At 38.7% G+C, this 25,175-nt stretch overlaps 1 protein-coding gene and 1 long non-coding RNA gene across 10 annotated transcripts in view; one reads left to right on the forward strand and one right to left on the reverse strand.

The window, feature by feature from the left end:
- GREB1 (growth regulating estrogen receptor binding 1) overlaps positions 1-25,175 on the forward strand; it is a 117,408-nt gene that overhangs the window by 74,124 nt on the left and 18,109 nt on the right. For all 9 annotated transcript variants that reach the window (XM_080390640.1, XM_080390633.1, XM_080390634.1 and 6 more), the window contains 15 exons: positions 747-884; positions 1,070-1,255; positions 1,807-2,157; positions 2,848-2,976; positions 4,502-4,627; positions 5,093-5,290; positions 5,381-5,561; positions 7,413-7,605; positions 8,213-8,349; positions 9,686-10,025; positions 11,570-11,685; positions 12,390-12,583; positions 14,425-14,514; positions 16,570-17,186; positions 25,048-25,150. In XM_080390640.1, coding sequence (XP_080246766.1) covers positions 747-884; positions 1,070-1,255; positions 1,807-2,157; positions 2,848-2,976; positions 4,502-4,627; positions 5,093-5,290; positions 5,381-5,561; positions 7,413-7,605; positions 8,213-8,349; positions 9,686-10,025; positions 11,570-11,685; positions 12,390-12,583; positions 14,425-14,514; positions 16,570-17,186; positions 25,048-25,150 — 3,099 coding nt within the window. The remainder of the gene's footprint in view (positions 1-746; positions 885-1,069; positions 1,256-1,806; positions 2,158-2,847; positions 2,977-4,501; positions 4,628-5,092; positions 5,291-5,380; positions 5,562-7,412; positions 7,606-8,212; positions 8,350-9,685; positions 10,026-11,569; positions 11,686-12,389; positions 12,584-14,424; positions 14,515-16,569; positions 17,187-25,047; positions 25,151-25,175) is intronic.
- Positions 17,704-25,175, reverse strand: part of LOC308065096 — a 32,042-nt gene continuing 24,570 nt past the window's right edge. The window contains exons 2-3 of the long non-coding RNA XR_013928658.1: positions 21,571-24,700; positions 17,704-20,369 (exon numbers count right to left, since the gene is read on the reverse strand). This is a non-coding gene — a long non-coding RNA (uncharacterized lncRNA). The remainder of the gene's footprint in view (positions 20,370-21,570; positions 24,701-25,175) is intronic.

Here is a 25,175-nt window from a genome sequence, read left to right on the forward strand (position 1 = left end):
CATCGATTTCTTTTTGAGGCTCTGAGTTTAAGTCTCATTAGGATCCAGTCATCAAGTCATTATTAATAAATCCCAACAGGTGCCTGTGTCTATCTTTAGAAATGGAAACACCTTGAGGATATTAAAATTAGTGTCATAACTCAGGTCAAAGTATCATCCTTGGTATCAATTATTTGTCACAGTGTTCTTGACACTTGGACTTTGTAGTGCCATGTAGTAGTAGACTAGTAGACTAGACACTCTAGTAGACTAGAGTGACATGCAGCGAAATAAACCTGTTTGGCCCAAAATGTTTTCTTTTAATGTGTTATTGTATTGTTTAAATTAAAATTGCCATAAAGAAGTTATGATTAGGCAAACATTGAATCTTAAATTTTTCTTTCTTGCTTTATAGAAGCAGTGAAACTAAGTATATCATACAGAACACACAAAGCTTAACTATTTGTTCATTGATACCACACAAGTCTCTGTATTCTTGCATTCATACCCGGAACTGCTTGTTTATAAACAATTTAAAAATCTTTAGATGCATGGGTGATGTTCAAGGTTTCAAACAATATAATTAGTCCTCCAAGAAAGTTAGCATAATAGTCCGCGTTGTAGTAACACCTCATGAAATGTGTGATGTAACCATAAAAAGCATTTAAAACTGATACCAAATATGGGTATGAGACGATGTTGAATAACTTCTCTCTGAGGAAATCATTTTAGACCTTACTCCAGTAATAATCTGTCTAAAATCTTAGATGGAGGAAGCCTATCATCTTTACCACATTCTGCTTTGGTGGGGCCAGCGTCATCTCCGATGGTGGGCTCGGGAGAACCTGTCTCAGTTCCTGACAACCTGTTGACGATCTGTAAAGCAAAGCCAGTTATTTTTAAAGGTAAAAACCCCACCCCCCAACAAGGCCTTAAATCTTTTTTGTAAGAGATGACGTAAATCTTGTAAAAGATATGCCCAACTGCTACACACTGTAAATTTTAAAAGGTTTTCTATTAAAGCTGTTTAATGCATGCTTGGGAAATTATGAAGTGAATGTGATCTGTACAAACACTGTTTATTTTGTAGGTCATGGAAACTTCCCATATCTTTGCGGGAACATTAATGATGTGATAGTGAGCCCTTTGTTGTACACCTGTTACAGAAATTCACAGTCTTTATCTAGAGCATATGAACAATATGGAGCTTCCACAATGCAGCCTATTTCAGAGGAAATGCAGCTCTTACTGACTGTCTACTACCTTGTCCAGCTAGGTAAGGTTATTTTACATCCAAATAGACTGCAATGAATATATTACATGCTGGCAAATGAGAAAGGGAATATTAGGGCAGGGCAATATTAAATATCAGTCTTAGGACATGTGATATTAAACAACTTCATGGTAATGAAACAAAACTAAATAATTAGTTCCTGAAGGCCAGACAGATTGAAATAGAATCATGTAAAGTTCATCTTCTCCTGTTAAATTGGACCTCAGCAACTAAAAGTAAAAAAAGGAAAAAAGCTGTAAATCACTCCTTTTGAATGTAATCTGTGGTTTAGAAGTTCTATTATGCTGAGACAGGCAGCACTCAACCTCTTAAATATTTCTAATTACTGATACTCAGTTTGACTTGAGTATGTCAAAGGCACTTCAGAATGAAAAATTTGGTTCACATCTGCTAAAGGCAATAGTGTCACGCATGCATAAATTTGAAACATGATCATCTCTAAAAAAGTACATGAAGAAAAAATTTGGTTTTAAAGTTTTAACTCAGAAGTTTTGCTTAGTTGTTTCATAATACTTTCCTCTTCATTTTTTTAGCCTCAGACCAGGTCCCTTTGATTGAGGATTTGGAACAAATATTCATGCGTTCATGGCGGGAATCACACCTGTCTGAAATCCGTCAGTACCAACAGGCTGTTCCACAGACCTTCCCTCTAGTGCCCAGCCAGATGGCAGCCGTGACTTCAGCCCAGCTTCCCTGGCTGGCAGGCCTTGCAGCTAGCTCCTGCAATGATAGTGTCCATATCATTGAGTGCAGCTACTCTCTGGCTGAAGGGCTTTCAGAAATGTTTAAGCTACTCATTGAAGGAAAATTAATAAAGACAAACTACGTGGTGATCATATGTGCCAGTAGGAATCGAGCCATTGATTCCTGCATTGTGATAACAGGTAAGATCCCAAGGGTGTTTCTCCAGGCAAAATAGAGTAATGCAACGCTATGAGAAGTTTGGTTGGAGTTTCAATAACCTGCCTCGGAAAGCAGAGCTTTGACCGACAAGTAATGGGTTTTGATGAACCCAGGTTCATGCTGCACAGCTGGGTCTGTCCCCAGCAAGTCACATTCTGCCTGCGTTACCCGTTTTCTCATCATGGCATTCCAGCCAACGCTACTGCAAACAATAGCAAGGTACAGCACACACGGTGCATAAAGCTCTCCTGCTCTGTGTGACTGGGATATTAGCAAGCAGATGACTGAACGTTTAGCTTCTAAAAGGGGGTCTTTCAATGTCATCCTCTTTGTCACTCTGTTGAGGGCTGTGCTGATAACCAATTTATCTGAATGGCCATTCAAAGGTTCATTATGAGCGTAAGGTAATTGACGATTCCTTTGACTACTTATATGGTCTTTTTATATACTGTATCAACAAATATTTCCTAAACTGGGAAATAAACACAAAGAATTATAAAACATGAATCTATCTTACAGATGGCTGGTGCATACATGTATAGAAGAGAGAAAAAACTCCTCTGCCATTTTTGTGTGTGTGGTACTCATTTAGCTTGATAGTATTTTTATTATGAATTAGAACATTTACCTTTAGTTTGAAGTGCTTTCAAAATTACTTTTTTGTCTTTTAGGAAAGTATCAGGCAAGAGTTCTGTCTGAAAGCATGCTCACTCCTTCAGACTACCAAAAAGAAGTTAACTATCAGCTGGTCACAGGGAAAGTGGAAACTCTGGGGTCCTTCTTTAGCACACTCTGCCCAGGTACCTAACAGATAATCAAGAGGCATGTTTCCACATCTCTGAAATGTTCAAGTCAGAGAAAACAGCTGTGTTCATTGCCTTTCCAGAAGCAAGACATTATAAGAAATATATAACAAGTACAGGACCAAGTTGTGGAAGTATATTTGAATTGAAATTCTCCCTAAAAGTGCTGGTTTCTAAATTCCCTCGGTTTCATAAAAATATGGCAACAAATAACTGAACATATTATTCTTAGCTATGCAAATCCATCCATATACTTTGCAAGTCCACATCCATATGGATGCGTAACTGCTTTTGCTCTAAGCACAGAATTCATTTAGGCCGTGATAGAACAGTTACTTTATCAAAGGTAGGATTTGTCCTTTTGACTTACCATACTGTCAGCTTGGTCATGATGCACGGAAAAGAGGAAAATTGCAGGTAGCCAGGGTTACTGAATAATTTTTTAACCGAGTGTACTGAGCGTTACTACAGTCAGGATTATCTGGAGGTAGATCCAGCCTCGTGGAAGGTTAAACCGTATCACAGAACTAGAGTAAATGCAGCATATTTGTCAGTGTTAATGGGCTGTCACAGTCCCCTTTACCATTCACGTCACATCAGTAAATCTGTACTCAGATCACAAGAACCCTTCTGGGTATGTCATGATATTTTGAGTGGTCACTTAAAGAAAATTGTTTTCCTTGAACCATCATGTAGTTATGTTAGTGTTTCTGCTCTTGGTACCTTCAAAGTACAGTTCTCAAAATCACTTTTGCTATTGCTATTGTTTGAGCAGAACAGGTAAATGAACATCCTAAAAATAGTTGCCATCTATATCCACTGGATTGCACTTCACAGGGCAGACCCTGCCTTTCTGAGCTCAGCAGTGCAGACATGTTCAGACTTCTCAGTGACTGAGGAAATACTAAATACTCAGGGCAGGCATATTGTGTTCTCTGCACAGCTTTCATCTGTAAGCAGGGCTCCTGCTGAATAGAACAGGCTATATTTGCAGGTATTCGTAGTTCAATAAATCATACCTTGTTTGCTTCAGCATTGTGTGTGGCTATAAAACTCATATTTCTCTTTCAGCTTTATAAGGAAATGTTTTTTATTCTCTCTCAAAAATGTTAAAGACTTTAAAACATTTATCAGATTTTCCAAAGCTTTTTGTAATCCTTATTAGTGAACAATATAGCTCCATGGTCTGAACATAAACTAAGCCAGCTTCATGTCTTTGTGGTTGCAGATTTGCACGAGGGCCTTGGGGCTAGTTTTCTACCATCCTCTATAAATGCCCTAGCCAGTGGCCTGCAGAGCTGATCTCTCATCCCCTGGCCTGATTTGCATTTTGTTAGTGATATGCTGTAAAAGCAGATGCAACAGAAAATAATGAGAGAGTTCCCATATAAAATAGCCAATGAGCCAAGGGCAGGATAACTAGCTAGCATATATAAAGCTTTTTAAGATCTATAAAAGATCAGTATGAAATGCAGCTTTTATTAATAAGGATGTTTATTCCACTATCCCTTCAATTTGATAGAGGGTGACATTGATCTTTTGCTGGAGAAATTTTATCAGGAAAACCAAGGGCACATCTCTTCATCACTTTCTGCTTCAGTGAATAAACCAACAGCACTGAATGGAACTGGAACAGCTGCGTGTACAAGTAAGTAAGGAGAATTTTCTTTAAGACGTGACAGAGTAGGGGACTTGAGACATGCACTTAGCAGTTAGATCCTTCTGGGTAGAGTCCTAGGCTCCTGAAGGCAAAGGTCCTGAGGAAAACAGCAGCTCATGTCTTGGAATATTCAGATTTATACTGATGGGTGCTCTGCTTCATTCCACTGGGTATAGTAGTCTTTGAAGCTCTATGTCTTTACTTCTGTGATAGCAGAGTATGATTGCACAAGTTCACTTTCAGCTTTCAGACATTTAAGAGACTTACAGGACCAAAATTCCCAAATGCAGAAAGTTTTCTTTGCATATTCCATATAGATTTTCATAAACTGGAACTCCTGTTCATAAGCAAAGTACCTTAAAGAGCAGGTCAGTCATTCTTTGCCAGACTCTAACATTTTGCATTAGATTAGTCTTTGGGCATATATCTAAACAGAATTTTGCCTTTTTCCAGGTTATGAGATTGAACGACATCAGATTCGTCCATTCCAGCTAGCAGTGGCTCAGAAATTGCTGTCTCATATTTGCTCAATTGCTGACTCCAGCACTCAAAATCTTGATTTGGGTTCCTTTGAGAAAATTGATTTCTTGATTTGTGTTCCACCCTCTGAAGTGACTTATCAGCAGACTTTGTTTCATCTCTGGCACTCAGGTGCTCGTTAGTTAGCTTTATTTTAGATTTACAGGACACTGTTAGATGCATCTGTATCTTGAAATACTGACATTTGTTCCATTTCTTTAGGTATTTTGTTAGAACTTGGATTAGAAAAGGAACATCTTACAAAGCAGAGGGTGGAACAGTATGTAATGAAACTAGATGCAGAGGCCCAGATTAAATTCAAAGTCTTTTTACAAAACTCTATGCAGAATCCACATACACTGTTTGTCCTAATCCATGATCATGCACACTGGGATCTAATGAGGTAAGAGAACTGTAATTTGTTTTTAGATAAATTATTATTGTTTGCATTAGCTGTCAAGATCAGCTTTCTGATTTATCCCTTCCTTCATCTTTGTTTGCATCTTTCTGCTAATTCTGTCTTCCTATGCATTGAATAAATATATTTTCTTTTAAGGACCTTTGTGAGTTATTCTTATCCTGCTTATTATATTATGCTTCAGTGGAACATTTCAGCTTTTCTTGCTCACCATTCTTGTCTTTTTTCAGCCACAGCTATTGTTTTTTTATGGCTGGTTGTCATTTGTTCAAATGAAAGCTTCCTGTGAAAGTATACAGAGCTCAATTATCCTCTGTCAGTGTCCTCTGGGCTGTAAAACATGCAAAACCCCTCCACAGTGAGTAGACAACTAGTGAACCAACACTGCTGTTTATGTTTTTAACTGACTGGAAAATTTCCAGTACGATGTTTTTTCTATCCTGAATCACTGATTTGTAAATTGAAAGCTGCTGTGGATACATAGGAATGTCAGGTAGACTTCTCAGGGAAGCAGGGAGGTTTCCGTCTAACCTTTACCAAGTTCCCCGTCAGCTCACTTCCATAACTCATTGCTTCACTTACAGAGACGTGTTTCCTTGGCTTCTCAACAATCTGCCTGCTGAGAAATGGGCTGCTTCTGCCTTCTGACTCCTGAGGCACTGGGTTGCTCAGAGAACATACTGAATTCCAGGAATACCTTGCATATTCCAACTTTGGGAGCATGGTAGTGTTTCTGAAACCAAAAAATACGGAATCTTGTTTGTGACTGAAATGACAAGGTCTTGTCTTTCACACTGGTTGAGAGTGATGATTTTCACCAAAAATTTATTTTTGCATGTGAGCATTGCCTGTTCAACTCCTGTATGTCTTGGGAACTTACAGGAACTATTGCAGCTGTCACAGCCTTTAAAGGCATTTATTGATGTAACATCCTTGAGGTAGGGAAGTACCTGTATCGCTGCTCAACTCTGACATTTTTATCTCTTATCTGATAAAGATATGTGAGTGACAAATATTCAAGTGCCTATTCTGCACAGCAGGATTCATACCACCTAACTGAAGTCACTTAAATGACATGCCTAAACCAGAAGTGTAATTGCCCGGGATTGCTCACACAGACACAACAGAGACACGGGCATCTCTGAGGGCTGACTTGGACCATGGGTGGACACACACAACCAGTTTCTGGAGTTACTTATCTCTTCCTGGTAGTAACAGAAGAAGCTTGCAGTGACTAGGCTTGTGATTTAGTCACTGCAGGCAAATGCCAAAAATTAAATAGCATAAATTTGCACTGAAGTTTTACACTGGAGCAAGGAATCGACTGTAGGTGTTCCATGATAGTGGCACTTGCCCTAACAATAGCTATTCTTCCCTTTCACAAAAACTCTATCACAAGTAGTTTCCCTCTGTTTTTCTGTCACACTGACTTACTGTCTACCATTTTCTATCTTGATTTTTGTCGGTAGGCATTATATTTTCTGAAGCGCAACACTAACAAACTGGCCAAAGTTACTACAGGACTATTGTTTATTGGTAAATTGCAAAATATCAGCTTCCCTTCATCTTTTCTCTCTCATATTGTGGTAGCCGTAAGAGACTGGTAATTTTCTAGCTAGGGAGCTTATCAAACTTACAGAAATTTTAATCTGCAGTGAAATAATTTGCATTTCTTTTCCCATCCTTCTAAGCAACAAAAGCAGGGCAAAGAATAGAGTCCTAAGTTCCTTGTATGTGTTTAACTCTGATTTTGTATCCACGTTAAAGCTGTTCCACTGGACACAAATGTTCCCTCGTGCTGATCACTTTGGAGGGTTTTGGGTTTCTTTTTTGCAGTGCTATGCATAGCCTTTATCCTCAAACAGAAGTGTCCACAGGACTTGTTGATAGACTGTTGAACTGCAGGGAGGTGAAAGAGGCGCCAAATATTGTGACCCTCCACGTGACTTCCTTCCCCTATGCACTGCAGACACAGCATACTCACATCAGCCCTTACAATGAGATCCACTGGCCTTCTTCATACAGCAATGTAAGACAGATGCTTTGAGGTGCTTTTGTGAGCTTTTCATAAGGTTTTTTACATTTACGTACTTGACAAACCTGTGGAGGCCCCATGATTTCTGTAAACAAGAACGACATTTGCATGGCATCTTTTTCTTGTTCAGTTTGTGGCAAGTTCTTTTTCCCTTTGCTTGTCCTGTCAATTCTTGTGTTTTGTTTTTTTTTGTTTTTTTTTTTCTTTTTTTTGCTTTTATATCTTCTATAAATGAGTAGCTCTTATAAAAATCTTTGAGCTACATAAATGGAAATAATCTAAAATCTCTATAGTGCATTATTGCATAAATATATGTACAATACCTGGATTTTCTTCATATATGTGCATATTTATTCCGGACATAGCTGTTCTGTCTGTGTATGTGTATATGTGAGGAAAGAGAAAGAAAGAAACAAGGGAAAATTGGGTCAAACTTCTTTCAAAAGAATTGTTTCTTTCTCTCCTTATTTTAATACGCCTGAGTAGATGTATGCTTATTAGAGAATATAATTGCAAACTTATGAGATACCAATGGTTAATCAGTTGTAAATTACTGATTGATAGACCTTACCTTATATTTTTATTGCTTCATTTGCTTTAGGGTGTAGATTTATACCATGAAAACAAGAAATACTTTGGACTGTCAGAATTCATTGAGTCCACCCTCTCTGGACATAGTATTCCACTGCTCCGGTATGACAGCTCTTTTGAATCAATGGTCACGGCTTTGGGAAAGAGGTATGGTACCCTCCTTTGTTTAACACAGGAAATTTAGGAGGTACATTCTAGCAGAATCAGTTTCTAGCTAGAAGCCTGGTTCTTTTTTTTTTTTTTCTTGCTGTCCCACAAATCAGCTGCATATGCAAGGGCATTTCACTCATTCTTATTTTCTCCTTCCATCTTTTTTGTATATATTTGGCCTGTAATCTAACCAGTCTAGGCTACCTCTTACTGCAAACATGCACACTGTTTAGATCAATTTAGAGTGTGTTCTTGTTGTGACCTTCTATGTTATAATAATCTAAGTGTGCATCATCGTGTAATTTCAAATGTGTTATTCCTTTCGTTCAATGTTATCGCTGGTTAACCCTGACTGATTTTGATGTATAGCATTTGTGTATACTGCACTTGGACCACAAAGAGAAGTAGACATATCACTGTGGTTTGTACAATTAAATTAGCAATCAAAACTTCAGAGCATCATCAGAGCTTGAAAATACATCATCCGTTTTCTGTAGTTCCCGTGGAGCAAGTCTAGAATCACTGCAAAAGAGCAGTGGCACGTTATGTGCATGCATACGGCTGTGGATGAGTTCTTTGGGATCTGTGAGAAGAATGAGACTGGACAAGTAAAATCTTGTGAGTCTGTATTGCTAACTGGGAGACTGAGCACATCCACGCTTAACTGCTGGGGCTTGCTGCAGCGTGCTTTGGAGCTCTGATCACACACATCAGGCACTTTTCTGAGCAGGCCATGGCTCCTCTTTTTACTGTGCACCTGGGTTTCATTTCTGTGAAAATCAGAGCACAGGGAGCTATTGCATATCCATGTCTCTGCCTTCCATAGACTGGGGATTGAGATGGTGTACCTAGGTTTGGGAACTTGAGAATGCTCATTAGATGCTGCCTACGTATTCAGTCCTCTTGGAAACAAAAGTAATATGGTTCACAGCTTCAGTAAGAAAACAAAAGAAACACCCCACCCCACTCCTGCCCCTTAAGAATAATGCATAATGAAGAATACCATTCTTATTGATGAGAAAATATAACTTTGATTGATGATATTACAGAATGCCTTAGCAAATATTCTGCGATAAATTTTGTAACAGCAGTAAAGCCTTGGTAACTTCAAGTGATGTAACCTTACTGGACTACTTACTTAGTAAATCTTTACTAAGAAATGGAGAGACAACATCAGTTCTGATTGTGAAACTGCAATTTGGTGAGATTCCATTGTATAGTAGATATGAAGAATTCTTTACAGGAGAAAACTTGAGTTTGCTCTCTTTTGTAAAAGTTGCCTTTTCCACTTTAGTTGTTAATGCTTCACTATTTAATTCATCATTTATTTCAGGTTCCCCAGATTACACAGTGCAGTGATAAGGACTTTTGTCCTCATACAACACTACTCTGCAGCTATGATGGCTGTGTGTGGTCTTTCTCAGATGAAGAATTACACCTCAGTTGAAACTCTGGAGATCACCCAAAACCTCATAAACTCTTCAAGACAATGTCCTAGTGGTCATGGCCTCATGGTAGTGTTGAGAATTCCATGTACTCCACTGGCTGCTGTGGCATATGAACGTCTGTATAATGTAAGGGAAAGACTAGCCCTTGAAGATAACTTTGAAATAATCCTGGGAAATCCTAATTCTGGAATCACAATAGGGAAGCACTTTGTGGAGCAACTAAAGGTAACTTGCAGAATGACATGGGCTGGGAAGCTTCAATAGATGGGTAGGTGGGGAGACTTTAGTGGTGAGAGTTATGGTCATGAGTTGAAGTGTGGGTCTTACTGGTAAAAATAACTGCCATAAGGAACATGACTCTCATCTTTTAGACATACTGTTTGTGAGACCTCTACTGTCCTACTTCTGATTAATAATACTCAGTGGAGTATTAACCAATTTGACTAGAACTTGACTTTCATCAGCAACCCTCCCGAACAACTGACCTGCATTTAGCTACAGGGACCATGAACCACAAGGAAAAAAGCCAAATAAAGTTGTCACAGTTTAGCAGAACTTTCTCACAAAATGATCATAGTGCAAAAAGATTTTAACCAGTGACCAACCGAGAGTTACATTATTCTTATCACCAGCAGGTGGCATGAAGGCACCAAATCAGTGATGCTGTTATGAGTCCTAGAGCACCCCGGTATTCACAGCTTCTGGACCATGTGCTTGTTTATGAATTAATTTATATCCTTTAGGTCCTGAGTCGTGGGTCATCTGTTTAACAAAATAAAATTGATACTCCTTTGCTTTTCATAAAATTATCATCATCTGATCACCAAAGCAAAAATGTATTTACATTTTAGGATCGTGTAATATATATATGGTACACTCTGTACTGATTAAGTACGTTAGGTGTAGTCTAAGATGTAATTAGATGTTAGATGATGTGGTTTGAGATCCAGGGCCTAATGCTGACCTCATTCTGCTATAAATTAGGCATAACTTATTCTGAAATATCAGTGTAAGTTCTGAATCACGTCCTGGTTATCTTCTCTGACATACATAATAGTGGTACATGTACGAATGTCAGAAGCTGAGTTGTTGTATGGTTGGTCCTACAGTGTAGTCCTTATCTGTAGATAAGTCTTACAACAGAAATGACTGACTGCTGTAAGTAAAGCAGTATAGCCAGTATAGCCTGATGTGAAATGGTTGAACAATAATCTAGTTGTCAAACTTCTCGTGAAGTTATCAGGAAAACTGACAGCTTTGGAGCAGAGCAGGTGTAGCAAGTGAGGACAGCGGTATGTGTGTGCTAAACACTTCCAGCTTTGCCCTATTCCTCTAAGGGGAAAAAGTCTCATTCCTAGCTCATTTTCTTGCTTGGACTCAGACATCCATACATTATTTGCCATGAGAAGCAACCCTCTGCACTCTACTCTCCTCCAAAGCTCCTACTCTACTGTCCACTGTACTGTATCCACTCTACTTGTCTGTGCCCTGGCCTCAGTGCTGCACAGCTGGGAAGCTGGGAGGCTTTTCAGGCTGGGATATGCTAGCCCAGTCTCCTCAGATTTACAGCAGGCAGATTGCTACTTACAGTGCTCTTAAGAATTCTGCAATCTACCTATGTTGAAATTGGCTCTGCTCTGTGGTTTCCCTTCACGGAAAATCCATCCACTGTAAAAATTGATTCATATAACAGATGATGGAAGTATATATTTTTGTATTTTTATTTGTGCCACACAGATATGTCCAATAGTGTTTCTTGCCTTATACAGATCTGGCAGAAGATTGAAGATGTAGATTGGAGGCCACAGACCTATTTGGAACTAGAAGGTTTGCCTTGTATATTGATATTTAGTGGTATGGATCCACAAGGGGAGTCTTTGCCACGGTAAGAAGATCCAGTATTTTCTCAGTGGCAGTTTTTTATCCATCACTTACCAAATAGCTAAAGACTAACTGTGTAATTACTTGTGGGAGAAGAAAACAGATTTCAGTGTCAAGATGTTTCTTTTCCGTTTCTCAGCAGTTTTAATATCATAAATACAAAATCCATATTATTAACAATAACCTCCTGTTTATAGCAAGATATAAATAGCTCAGAAAATATCATGAGAGTTGTCCCAGTTTAAAGGAGAGTATAAGGGTATGTAAAAAATAGTATACTTTAAATATCTTAAGGTACTTGAGACATCTGTGTGATGCAGGCATTTGTGCTACAGGATGTGTTTAGAGATCAGTGCCTTCTGGAATGGCAGCTGGAAGCCATCCAGGATGCCCTGGGGCACTAAATGCTTTTGTATGTTCAACTGAATCCCATTCTATGCGGTAGGTTTAGAACCCAAATGATTATTCTTTTTCTTATGCTGATGCTGATGTTCAGTGCACTGGATTAAGCTGCGTAACTGGATTAAGAAAAAGAGAAGTGTATGCACCACAGTGGTAAACTTAATAAGCACAAAAGTTACATTGTGTTCTGTCTCATCCATAGTTTAAGCAGATCATGAAAAAATTCCCATTTGGCTGTGTTTGTAAAAGAAATACAGGAGTCGATTACAGTGAGTTTTCATAGTAGCCCCTCTTGTTTCTCTCCAGATCACTGAGATACTGTGACCTACGTTTAATAAATTCGTCTTCTTTGGTAAGGACAAACTTGGAGCAAGAACTTGGTTTGGCAGCATACTTTGTGAGCTCAGAAATTCACACAGAGAAAGCAGTTGTGAATGATGCATTAGAAAGTGACCCAGAGAAACTAAGCAGCACTGATGATGAAGAAATAGCGACGGAAGGTATTATTAGTAGTGATAATAAAAGAAGCTGTAAAATGATTGAGTTGTATTAGAAAAAGAAGGATTGTGTGGCTGCCTACTAGGTGAGGGTTTCTGGAGTTAGCCTTACTGACTGAGCTCTGCTCTGCAGTTTTACTTCATCTCATTGAACCTGCGTTTTCTCACCCTCCCTGCCCAGGGGCTGCTGCTGCTGTGGTAGCATTTTTATCTTTTGCAGTCTTGCTGCTGCATCTGTTCTCTTGCTCTGTTTTTTTGACCCCCTTCTCTCCCCTCCCTCCTTCCCTTCTTTGCCCCATATGTTCAGGCTGCTGCAGAGTGGAGCTGGAGTGTGTACATCCAGTGGCAGTCACTGTTTGGAGTGCTGTGCTGTGTTGCCCTCCCTGCAGCAGGGAAGTGTGTGCTTTGCTGTCTGGGAAGCACCGACCCGATGCCCTCCCTCACAGCAGAGCCAACTTCACCTAAACTATCCCTGACTGATGCTGTCCAACCTATGCTTACATAGTGACAATGATGATGTTTCCTTCCAAGGAAACTGTCTATAGTACAGCTAAGTAGTCTCTAGTTTGTAAGGTATTAAGTAGTATGGCTAGAAAATAAATCTGAACGTAGTAACTTCTGAGCGCTCCTTGAAAATGACCATGAATTCTTGAATGTAGAGTTGGTGAGTCTATAATTTCTTAAAAGAACAAGTAAGAACTTTTCCATGTGTAAACAAACAACAATAATTTATTCAGGAACTGTTGGAGGGGTTTTTTGAGTGATAGTTGATGGGCATTATCGGTAAGTTCTTTGCATTTTTCTTTACTGTCTATTGTGCCTGTAACTATGGAAGACAAGGCACTTTTATCCCTGTAGGTTATTTAAATCTCAAACTGTTTGCCTGCATTTCTTTTTCTGCACTGTGAGGAGGAAGAGAGCTGGTTACTGTTCAAATTCTCATGCATTGATAACAAGGACAGCAGAACAATTCTTATTCATTGAAAGTAAGGCTAGCAGAACAAGCACAACAAAAATATTTGCCTTAATCAAATACTTATTTTTCATAGAGGAATGAAATACCTGAGGTCATACTCAGACTGTCTACGATAGAGGCCTATGTTAGATGTGACAAGCACTTCTGTCCACTAGTTTTTCAGTTTGTTTTAGTTGAAGTACGCCTGGGTTGTATGCAGTATGCAGTCTGAGTCAAATGGGCACTAAGTTGTTAGGCGTCTAAATTGTAAGGCAGCTTTCCTAGTCCATGAAGCACAGTATGTTCCTCCAGAGTCCAGCTCAGAGCACCTGAGATAGCCTTACAGTCTAAGTACTTATGTCTCTCTGCCATGGTGAAACTGTAAAGAAACAAATGTTTTAACTTAGAAGCCTGAGCTAGAATCCTCAAGTGAATACCCTTGGTGGCTGTACAAATAGGGATTTTCATCACCGAAAGCTGAGATACGATCTGGCCATGAAGCTGTATGGGGTAGGAGGTAATTTCATAACATACTGACAAAGCAGTTTGTTGCCCTGTTGGTTTCCCTGACACTGGGTTAGTGAGGAAAGCAAGACACAGGTAGAAAGAGACGATGTGGTTGAGGCATGCCTAGGGATTACCAGCTTCTGGCTGCAGCGCTGATTTTATGAAGCTGTTGAAGCTTAGCATAGTTAGGTTAGACCACAGGCTGATCCAGTGTTGCATGGTAGGCACAGATACTCTCCATACTGAAAACAGTGTCAGAATGAGGACAAAACCCACACAAACTGTTGTGTACTTTTCCCTGCTTTGACAATATAGCTGTGACTTCTTACAGGCTTAAAATGTATTTTGGTTACGTTTTCCTGTACTACCGTTCATGAAACAGGTTCTACTTCAGAAAAAAGAAGTCCTATGAAAAGAGAAAGATCTTGTTCCCACGACTCTGCATCTTCATCTCTGTCTTCAAAAGCTTCCAGTAAGACCTTACGATCATTTCTATTAAGTTACATTTAAGACATAAAAGATATCTTTTATTCAGCTTATTAGATAAATAATAAAAGGCATGAATCACTATGGTTTTGATAAGGCCTATTTTAATGGGATCACTAGAGATAAATTTAAAAAAATAAGGCTCAGACTTCTGAAATATAAAAAATAAGGTATTTTCTTGCTTGAAAAATAGTCATAGGTTGGGGTGCCTAAACCAGGCACTTCTTTAATGTGTGCCACTGAGGTATGAATCTTCAGTACTGTGACGGCTGAGTGCGTTCACTGGAGATATGACAATTTATGAAAAAGAAAACATGCCTCACATTTTAAAAAAATATTTTTAAAATCTGTAGGAGAGAAAGAAAGCTCATCCTCATGGATATTTTTACCTTTTTGGTTTTGCTCTGAAATGTTCACTCATTAATTCTGCATCATTTGAAAGCTATTTTGGAGATGAAAAATTTTTTAAACCTTTGGTTCCTTTTTAATCTGCAGACTGACATAGAAAGCATGAGGCAATGTTGAGAACTACTACAGCTTTTTTGTCTGATAAATATCTTGACATGCTTTTTATGCAGATAATATTAAGAGAAGAGTTGAATAGAAGTGGAGACTATACATTGTACCATAACATCCTAGAAGCTGCAATCTCACACAGCTTTTTAAAACACGTTTTTTGCCAGTGACAGTAAATGATCTCTTCCATCTAATTGTAGTTTTCAACATGGTAACAGGCATATTTGGCCCATGATTTCTTTTCCACAGGCACAGTGGTCATTACATTAGGAAAAAAAGCCTGAAAATATTTGGATAAGCTTCAACACTTTCATTTTCAAATTTCTTTCTTCTCTAAAGTTGGGCCGCTCATCAGTTCCACAGTGTCCATGTGGCCTGTGGCTTTGTGCCTCAATTTGCCTGGGGTTAAGGAAATCTTTTGTCCTTTATTTTTTCCCCCGTGCTTTTGGATATTGGTATTTTGAGGGATGTCACAGTGGTTTTACTTGAAACCATTCATACTGCTAGTGATATTTTTGTATTTATTGCTAATGTCCTTTACTGGCTACTTTAGATTAATATGCAGCTAGAGTATATCTCTAGCTATTTCTTGAGGCCAAGAGAAAATACAGACTTTTATTAGTTCAAAATGTGGAATTCTTTTGAGAACCAAGACTGTTGTTTTCACCATTGAGATGAAAGCTGTTTTTATTTGTGTTCAGCTTCAGACAGGTTTTCCTAGTACTGTCTGGAGACTGATTCCTCAACCAGTTCTCAGTCTACTCTGAAGACTCTGAAGTATTTGCATCTCTTTGGAATTCACTAAGCATTAAAGATGCTTAGAACCGCTTAAAATGAGGCCTAAAACTTTCAAGAAATCTTAGTAACTAGAATATATAAGGTAAAAATATACCACTTTCAGAAAATCAGCAATTAGCTGTGGGATATATCTACATGACCTATTCAAGGCCAACACTGATGAGCTCAGTATGTGCTCTGAGCTGACCAGCTGCTGTGTGAATGCACTAATGCATTATGTAGCACCAGAGGCTTGAGAACCAGGTTTTATTACATCAGACTAAGTGCTGTGGTGATGCAGACACGTGTCAGTTCAGAGCTGACTCAGAGGACTGTTTCTAGATGTCAGTCTGTGTCTGTAGTTTGGTGGGATAATAGCCTGTGAATATTATTTTCTTACACTCTCTTAAATGATGGTTTCGGTAATTTTGTATTTGCCTTGAGTGATGAAAGTATCTGATAAGTACTTCAAGCAAAGAATGGATGAGAGAAGTAGAGGACAGGACAGTCACTGACAAGTTTCCTGTGAACTTCAGTACTTTAAAAGCCACTTCCTGCATTGAGGTGAATACTCCAAACTAGTCCCATTATGACTTCCAATACAAGAAAGATGAAAGGAAGAACAGGAGCAGGATTGCAATGTTTGATGGATACTCTATCCAAACGATTATTTGTTTTGGTTTTGTTTAACTATGGCATTGACTAGTAGAGATAATTGCGTTGTGTTGAAATAAGAATTTTCTTCTAGTTACAGCATTCTGCAGTGAGCCATCTCCTCCTTTAATAGCAGCAGCAGATACAGCAAAATCCCCCCACCAAGCACTAAGCAACAGTGCTGAAGAAACTACAAATAACTATGAAAGGCAAAAGCAGAAAATAGACAAGGGGGCACAAACAACAATCAGCAAACACATGCCAGTGGTAACTGAACAGCTGGATATAAAACAAAACATAAAAAGTGCACAGATTTCCATCACCTCATCATCTTCCTCACCTTTCTCCTCCTCTTCTTCCTCCTCTGCACCTGCTCATAACTCCTTCATCCTACAGACCTCTCAGTGCTCCATGACCAAAGCATCAAAACAGCCTCCCATAGTTTTTCTGCCCAAACTGGTTTATGATATTATTACTTCTACGGATAGCAGTGGACTTCCCAAATCGTCTTCCCTTTTGCCTTATCATTCTGTTATGTGGGCAAGTTCTTTTCGTCCTCTTATGAGTAAGATGATGACTTGCACGGAGCAGTCTCTATACTACCGCCAATGGACAGTTCCCAAGCCAATCCATATGGACTACAACAATAGAAATGAAGGCAGAATGGACACGTTTCACCCAAGGAGGCTGCTGCTGAGTGGCCCACCACAGGTGTGTAATAAGAACAAGGTATTATCATTGATTTATTTTGTTTAATTTTATCTTAATCTCAGAAAAAATAGATTAGATATTATTACTTATACTTGAAGGTGTTTTTTTTTGGTGGAGAATAAGCTGCTTATATTTTATTTTCTAATCACTTCTAATAAAATAATGTTTCTTTCTTTACTATTAGCCTGAATTCAAAGACAATGAAGCTGCAGCAATGTTCATTGTCTGTTAGTCTCTCTCCATTAAAATGTTTTAAAAGATAGTTTGCTCAAGAGATAGATTTTATGTATGATTTCAGTTTGTTAAACTTCAATATGCATTTACATTTTAAATAAAGATCAAAGATCTTCACAAAACCACTTTCTTATGATCAATCTGAAGACACTTAGGAGTTTGTAATTAAGTTTTCTTTGTTTCTTCCACACAGCAGACAGAAATAGAATCTGTTGTAAAAAATACATGCAAGAAGGCCAGTTCAACATTAGCAGAACCATATTTACAAGATGAGTAGCTCATCCAAGAGTTTATAAATTACTTTGAAAAGATATGTGGAAATGGGTATAGTCCTAAGAAGTTCCTTCTTGTCTAAATTCTTTAAGAATGTTTAGCACTTATCTCTGAGCAAGGTATCTACTAGTTCAATGCATGTTACATGCTTAGGGTAATATTGTGCCTCTCATGTTCTGCTAAGGGTATGAAACAACAAGGTAGGAAGAGACACCATGCCTACTGAGAGCATATATATATATATATATATGTCCTGTGAATCTCAGAAGTCAGAAAGGATAAATCCAAACCAAGACAAAGACCAGTGTTTCCAGATACTTTAAGATCAACCCAAAGAATTAATCTAAAGGAAGTTATTTAACTTCCCACGCGATCCACTTTTCTATGCCTATCCATTGCAAAAGGAAACTATACATTGATGTTTGTTAAGTGATGGTATTCCATTGTACATCCGAATTTATGGTGCAGTAGAGTAGAAAGAGCATAAATGGGCTTTTCATATTGGGACTTCCTGCAAATGTTACTATAATTCATAAAGGATTCCAGAAAGTACTCTGATGAGAAGTTTTCACTGTCCATTCCTTTGATTGAAATCATCCATGTTTGCCAAAGATTGAGGTATTATGTGATCAAGAAACTGAATTTCATACTCAGCTGCAGCATAGAAACAAATACATTCTGGCAGAAGGATGATGTTCATTGCTATCTCAAGGAAAAACACAGGCTTTGACAATTTTTATTAGAATTTTATATGCATACACATCAAACCCCACAATGATACTATTCCCAAAGCCACCCTAAATATCCAGATTAGCTGATAAGTATTTCTTTGGTATTTATTTGGTTTTGGGTCACAAATGTAAGTCTGTGATTCTCAGAAGTCATTCAGAGATTTCTAAGAGCATACTACACACCTGTGAGAAGGTTCTGATGCTTCACATATTTGCTTGTTGCCATTTAACTAATTATAATTAAAAAGGCAGCTTATTTATTCATTGACTTCATTCCAGGGTATGGTATTCACCACTTTTTATTATCAAACCTACATTTTTGCAAATATTGAGTAGGACTTCTGTTGACCCTCTGTACAGCAGCAAATTTCAGCCTTGATATCACTTCTTTTACTTGAAACTTCATCTCTTCTCCAGCTGTCTCCACAATGCAGGTTATTTCCTAGTCTTTCATTGGGTCATGCAGTTGGATCAGTTTCTAAAGGACACTGTCCACAGGTGTTTATTCATTTTATATTCCTCAGTTATTTCTGACGAATATACCTGTTTCATACAGAACAAATTCACATGCATTAAATTAGGAGTATCATGTCTTCTTCCTAAGTATCAAAATCTAGGGATTTATATTCATTTCAGTATGAGGATAAAGCAGTTTTGCTTCCTTCACTATTTTAACCTCCCAAAGTACTAAAAACTCCTGAAAACCAAACAAAAAGCTGTAAAAGTATGCTGAACAGACATAGGCATAAACAAAAGCAATTATTAGACAGCATCTGTCTGAGTGTTAATAATATCTTAGTCAAAGCATAAGACTGCCAGAGTACTATATTTTCAAAAATTAGGAAGTTGTTGTTTTCTTTATCAGGCAGCAATTACTTTACTAAAATTCAAATCAGGAAGCAATTGGTTAAAATGAAAAATATGAAATCAACACAGGAAGAAAAATAGGCACATTAGTGAACCAAAATTATACTTCTCACTGTCAGGGTAATTCATAACAAAATACACTCACCCTTCTCTCACATAGACTTTTACCCTCACTACTGGTCAAAATGTTTTGCTAGAAGACTTGATGCATTTTTACAAGGACACTTAATGACTTCGGAAGGCAATAGATGCATTATTTTTACAAGAGGCTTTAGGAAATGCAGCAAAATCTGGATAGACATAGAATAAATCCATATATTTATCTGTAAGTTAGCTCACATCATCGAAGTTAAGCCATTGGTTAGTGAGTATGAATAAATATGCACCACCACGAACAACATGTATCTTATCGATGGCTAGAAATCTAGTTGCTAGTGCACCCAAGAAAATGTCTGTAAAGGAACTGAATTCACAAAAAATACTTTTCTTAGAAATGTTCATCTTAAAGTTCCCCAAACTGCAAATCAAGGTTTTGTACCTTTGGTTTTTAAGTGGATATTACAACTTGAACTAGCATTTTCCTTAAGCATGGAAGCTGCTCATGGGCATGCTCAGTCCTGTGGCACCACATCCAGAAATAAAGCAAGCACAGTTTAAGACACTTATTAAGAAAGAAAACTGCTGCCCATATTATTTGGTTTTCCTCTACTATTAAAACCTTATTACATTGCGCTTATATACCATTCAGCTTATGTAAGAAAAGTAGGAAATATTTAATATATCTATTGTTAGCTGTGTTGTAGAAGAAGGTAGCAAGTGGAAACAAGGAGAAGAGCCAGCTCCCTGTGGACCTTCAGCATGTTTTCTGTGAACCACCACTGGTTTGCAGACCACAGTTTGAAAAGCACTTTTGTGGTATGTGAAGAACTATCTCACCTGGAAATTGAAATAGAAAAGCCTTATGGAATTATTTCCTCTTTTGACATCTTTCTCCAAATGTGAAGACTGAAATCAGATGATACTTTATAGCAACATGTAAGAATAAGAAAGTACTTCGAGTGGTCCTGGTGTCCAGTGTCTGGAACAAGTCAAAAAAAGGGAACGCATTAGTGTTTGACCTGCTGCAACAGCACTTTTGGATGTCACTGCCGTGAATAAGTGTGGAGGCACGCACATAATTTCTCTAACTGGGATATCTCAGATTCTTAGACAGTTTGTTTTCAGCGTATATTTGATATCAATAGCAAGCACAGTTCAGTGGTCAAAATCTTTGGAGAGATTTCCACTTCTCTTAGGCATTGTATGTCGTTGACACAAAAAACTAGACCTTCATACCTCTTGAATTTTCTGAAGGAGGAATTTGAATTCATATTGCTTCCTCTTGCTCAGCTACAGCTACACACTTCATGGATGAAGAGCTGCAGGGTAAACATATTAGTATTTTATGGGCCAAATCATCCCTTGCACTAAGAATGAAAATAGAAACCAAAACACTAAATCTTTGCAGGTCCCAAATTCCTTAGTTATCATAGGTTTTCACAGGATGTGAGATTTTTACTTCTTAGTCTTCCAGGATTTTTTTGTTCCAAGTCTGACTCATCAGACTCCTGTCTTTCAAATTCAGGTAGATAGAAACAAATTAGAGTAATACTTAGATTAATTGGAAATATTGGCCCCTGAGTGCCTTATATGTTAAGGCACTGGGCACTGCCACATATTTTCTTTCCGGGAAGTAAAGCTGTCTGTAGTAGCAGCACACCTCGTACATTTTGTTTCAGGATAATATCATAAAAATGCAGCCCAGTTCCAGGTTCCTTCATTCTTTTAATCTGTTTGCAGCTTTTGTGTGGAAAGCAAAGGCAGGATATGGAGGAAAACGCCGTGCTGATAGTACGGCCTTAGCAGACATCATCATTGTTAATATATCATGCTTCAGCCCAGAGTCACTGATTAGGATTAACACAGCATTGTACTTGTACTAGGCTTCTTTAAAGATGTGTAAAGCTACAGCCCAATCATGTATCCAGTTTAAAATTTCTTTGCAGATACTCTATTTTTTTGCAGTTGGAACATGGAGGATGGGCAAATATAGGGCTTTATGCTTCAAAGTTGTACATATCTTGCTTGCAGGAACTCTTTCCAGCTATCTATGACGCCCAAACTATCTACAAGAAGGGTACTTGTCACAGCACTCTCCAAACTATGAAGCTGCAACAAGGTCTTTTACCACCTCATACCAGCACACTCTTCATGCAGTCCCTCTGCTGCCTTCTCCTCACCTCTCCTCATCCCAGGCGTGCATTCTCTCTCTCTCTTCTCTCTGCTTCTGGTACTGACAGGCAGGGCAAGCACTCTTTGGAGAGATGTGGAAGCTCTGATAATTGACAGCTATTCAGTATTTTCAAACAGACACTCTGTGTAGTTCCATTTTGGCTAGAGATGGTCCATATAGAAAACAATACAATTAATTTTAAATGTGAATTTACCTGTCTGGGCATGCTACAAATTAATTGTTTAAGGTTCTTCCCTTCTGGAGTAAACATTGATTGTAAATGAGAATTCATTCTTTTCTTATTTTCTTTTTGAAAATCTTCTCAAAATGATCTGGAAAAGATGTTCTCTATCTCACCAATTCATCTTTTTTCAGCAGCAAATGCAGGCAAATGTGCAAGTGAATGGAGTCCAGATATGAATGTTGCTGTGGGCTCAGCCTGGTCTCTCTCCTGGCAGAGAAATATTCTGAAAACCTAGAGAGATTCCTGCAAGTTCCCACCAGCATTTTTCATAAGGCGTTGCTAGTATCTCACAGTTCATAAAGTTCACAGTACTGTATTGGACACTTTTTATGTGACAGATAACAAGATTGGGTAAGATATGATGCATGGACTTTCATAAGTACATATGTTTCAGTTTAGTGGTTAGGGACTAGCAGTTGTAGTCCTGTGGTTTCCAACATTTTTGACTTGTGAACCTACAGCTTTGTGCATACTCGAGTCAATTAACAACTAGCACTGTTCAGCTAAGTACCATGTAGTAGTAGCCTAGTCACCCCCAGATACATTGTTGAAAACTATTGGTGAAGACTGGTTCTCAAGGGAAAGCAAAATATGTGATTTTTATAGAGAAAGTTTTAAATGGTTACCAAAAAGAAAGAGTAAGTTTTTCAACCTGTTGTTCTGTTGTCAATTCTAAGTATATACTTCAAACACATAAGGAATTAGTTTTTCACATAGACACCTGATATCAAGGGAACAGTTTGTGTACTTTTGACAAATGATCTCTCATTTGTTTGAAATTGGGGAACTGTTAATCTGTCAGGCCACGATGTGTTTAATGAAATGATGATCAGAGGAGCTTTAAAAGAGTAAATTCATACGGGCGTGTAAAAGTAATCTCAGACTTGAGAGGAAACACTGAAAGTCTTTTCTTCTAGAACAAAGTGTCATCAGGTTTTCCTCAGATGTGGAAAGATAAGATGTTTTTGTCTAGCTCACCGATCAATAGCTATTGCAGCCAAGTTCAGAACTTTGTTGCAGGGTCAGTAGAAAGATTCTCATTAGTTTCAATGGATTTTACATAAAAACCCAGACTGGGAGTTAGAAACATCTGGTCCATGGGCTGACTATGATCCATGCTATCATTTCCTCTATTCAAAGTCACTTTTTTTCTGTGTTACTAGGGATAGCAGAGAGTTGTATAGAACACATGGTCTACCATGTGTACCAGAAAGGCTTATTTGTCCAGTTTTTGGCTTGCCAGTTCAAGAGGGACAGGGAACTACTGGAGAGAGCCCAGCGGAGGGCAACGAGGATGCTGAGGGGAGTGGAGCATCTCCCTTGTGAGGGAAGGCTGAGAGAGCTGGGCCTGTTCAGCCTGGAGGAGGGAAGACTGAGAGGGGACCTTACCAATGCCTGCAGATGTCTGAAGGGCGAGTGCCAAGAGGATGGGGCCGGGCTCTTGTCAGTGGTGCCCAGCGACAGGACAAGGGGCAACGGGCACAAACTGCAACACAGGCAGTTCCACCTGAATGTGAGGAAGAACTTCTGTACTGGGAGGGTGCCAGAGCCCTGGCACAGGCTGCCCAGAGAGGCTGTGGGGTCTCCTTCTCTGGAGGCATCCAAAACCCACCTGGATGCGCCTCTGTGCAACCTGCTCTAGGGGAACCTGCTTTAGCAGGGGGTTGGACTAGATCAGGGGTCCTCAAACTACAGCCCGTGGGCTGGATACGGCCCCCCAGGGCCCTCAATCCGGCCCCCGGTATTTACAGACCCCCCCCACCGGGGGTTGGGGGGGAAACCAAGCAGCCGCAGATGACTGCCTGCCACTGCATCCGCGCGCCGGCCCCCTGGTTAAAAAGTTTGAGGACCCCTGGACTAGATGATCTCCAGAGGTCCCTTCCAACCCTGACCATTCTGTGATTCTGTGATTGACCCTCAACAGGGCTAACAGTATTCTTTCCCACCCTTTGCAAGCAACCGTTTAAAATGCAGCCTGATTTATTAAGAACAACAGATACCGAACTTTGACTAAAACTAATGGTTACTACTCTTGCTTCAGTTTCAAATTCTCAAATGTTGAGAGAAAATGAAAATTTCACTTCAAATATGTGAAAAGTAGTAATTTCGATACTATATTTAGTAATTCAGCACCCTATACTTCTGATGTGTCCTAGCAGTAATGGCAGTGAAGCTGGGTTTTCAATTCAGTAATAATGCAGACTTCGTCCAAAACCCGATACCGCTTTGTGAAATCAGACAGTTGCAGCAGAATGAGTTGGAACTTATCTGCGTGTTAACCTCCCCTGTACAGGTGTGACATTAGCCTTAAGTTGTCAGCTGGACATTAGTGCCATTCTGAGGCTGAGCTATAAACACACACAAACAAGACGACGGCGTGTTCATTCTCCTGTGAGCGTGACATCAGCTTGCTGGTCTCTTTTTTTTCTTATTGAAACAAATTGTGTATATCCTCCTGTTCAAGTGTAACAGTTTGTAAAGCTGTCTGCTTAGATATGACATTATTTACTTGATGTTGCCACCAGCAAACTTGATGTGGAAGACATGGAACAATCCATTGAATAAATCAGTGGCTGTGGCTTATACCCTTCAGCTGAAAAAAAGGACAGCAGTACTATTTGGCACAATGGAGAGAAAATATATGTAGTGTGTTGGTGGGATAAAAAAGAAAGGAGAAAGCTATAACCTTAAGATAATTTTTAAATGGACTTCTAAACGTTAATTTTAAAACGGTGGAAGGAAAGTAATACATTTTTAGAATAAGAGGTGGAAAAACATACTGTTACCTGTACCATGTCCTCCAGGAGTTGAAGTGGCCTGCACAAATTCTCCTACAGATGCGTGCCACTTTGTTCTTCAGGATAGTCAGTGTACTTCAACAGCAGTCAGTGTACTGGTAAATGATGCAAATATGAAAGGGTTGAGGTAATTTTTTAGTTATCTTGTAGTCTGAGGAGTTTTATTGGAACATTTCATGAACTTGTATGTTTTTTAAAAAGTTCGTAGAAACAGTAAGGAGAGAAAAGTGTGTTTTCCAAACTAGATTTCTGCATACAGAGAACAAAACTGTTGTGCATTTAAGCATTTAATTTATGCCAAGGACTATACAAATACAGCAATATGCAAGCACTGACTATTAATATTCGATTTCACCGCAGCTGCAATTTCCAGATATGTTGAAAAGTAACATGTTAAAAAAGGAAGGTTTACTTCTGTATTTTCTAATTTATGTATTTACAGATAGGGAAAACAGGTGCCTATCTGCAGTTCCTCAGTATTTTGTCCCGAATGCTGATTAGACTGACAGAAGTGGATGTTTATGATGAGGAAGAAATCAACATTAGTAAGTTCTTGATATAAAAATATTT

The sequence above is a fragment of the Falco punctatus genome, assembly GCF_963210335.1.
Source record: "Falco punctatus genome assembly, chromosome: 5".
Taxonomy (NCBI): Eukaryota; Metazoa; Chordata; class Aves; order Falconiformes; family Falconidae; genus Falco; species Falco punctatus.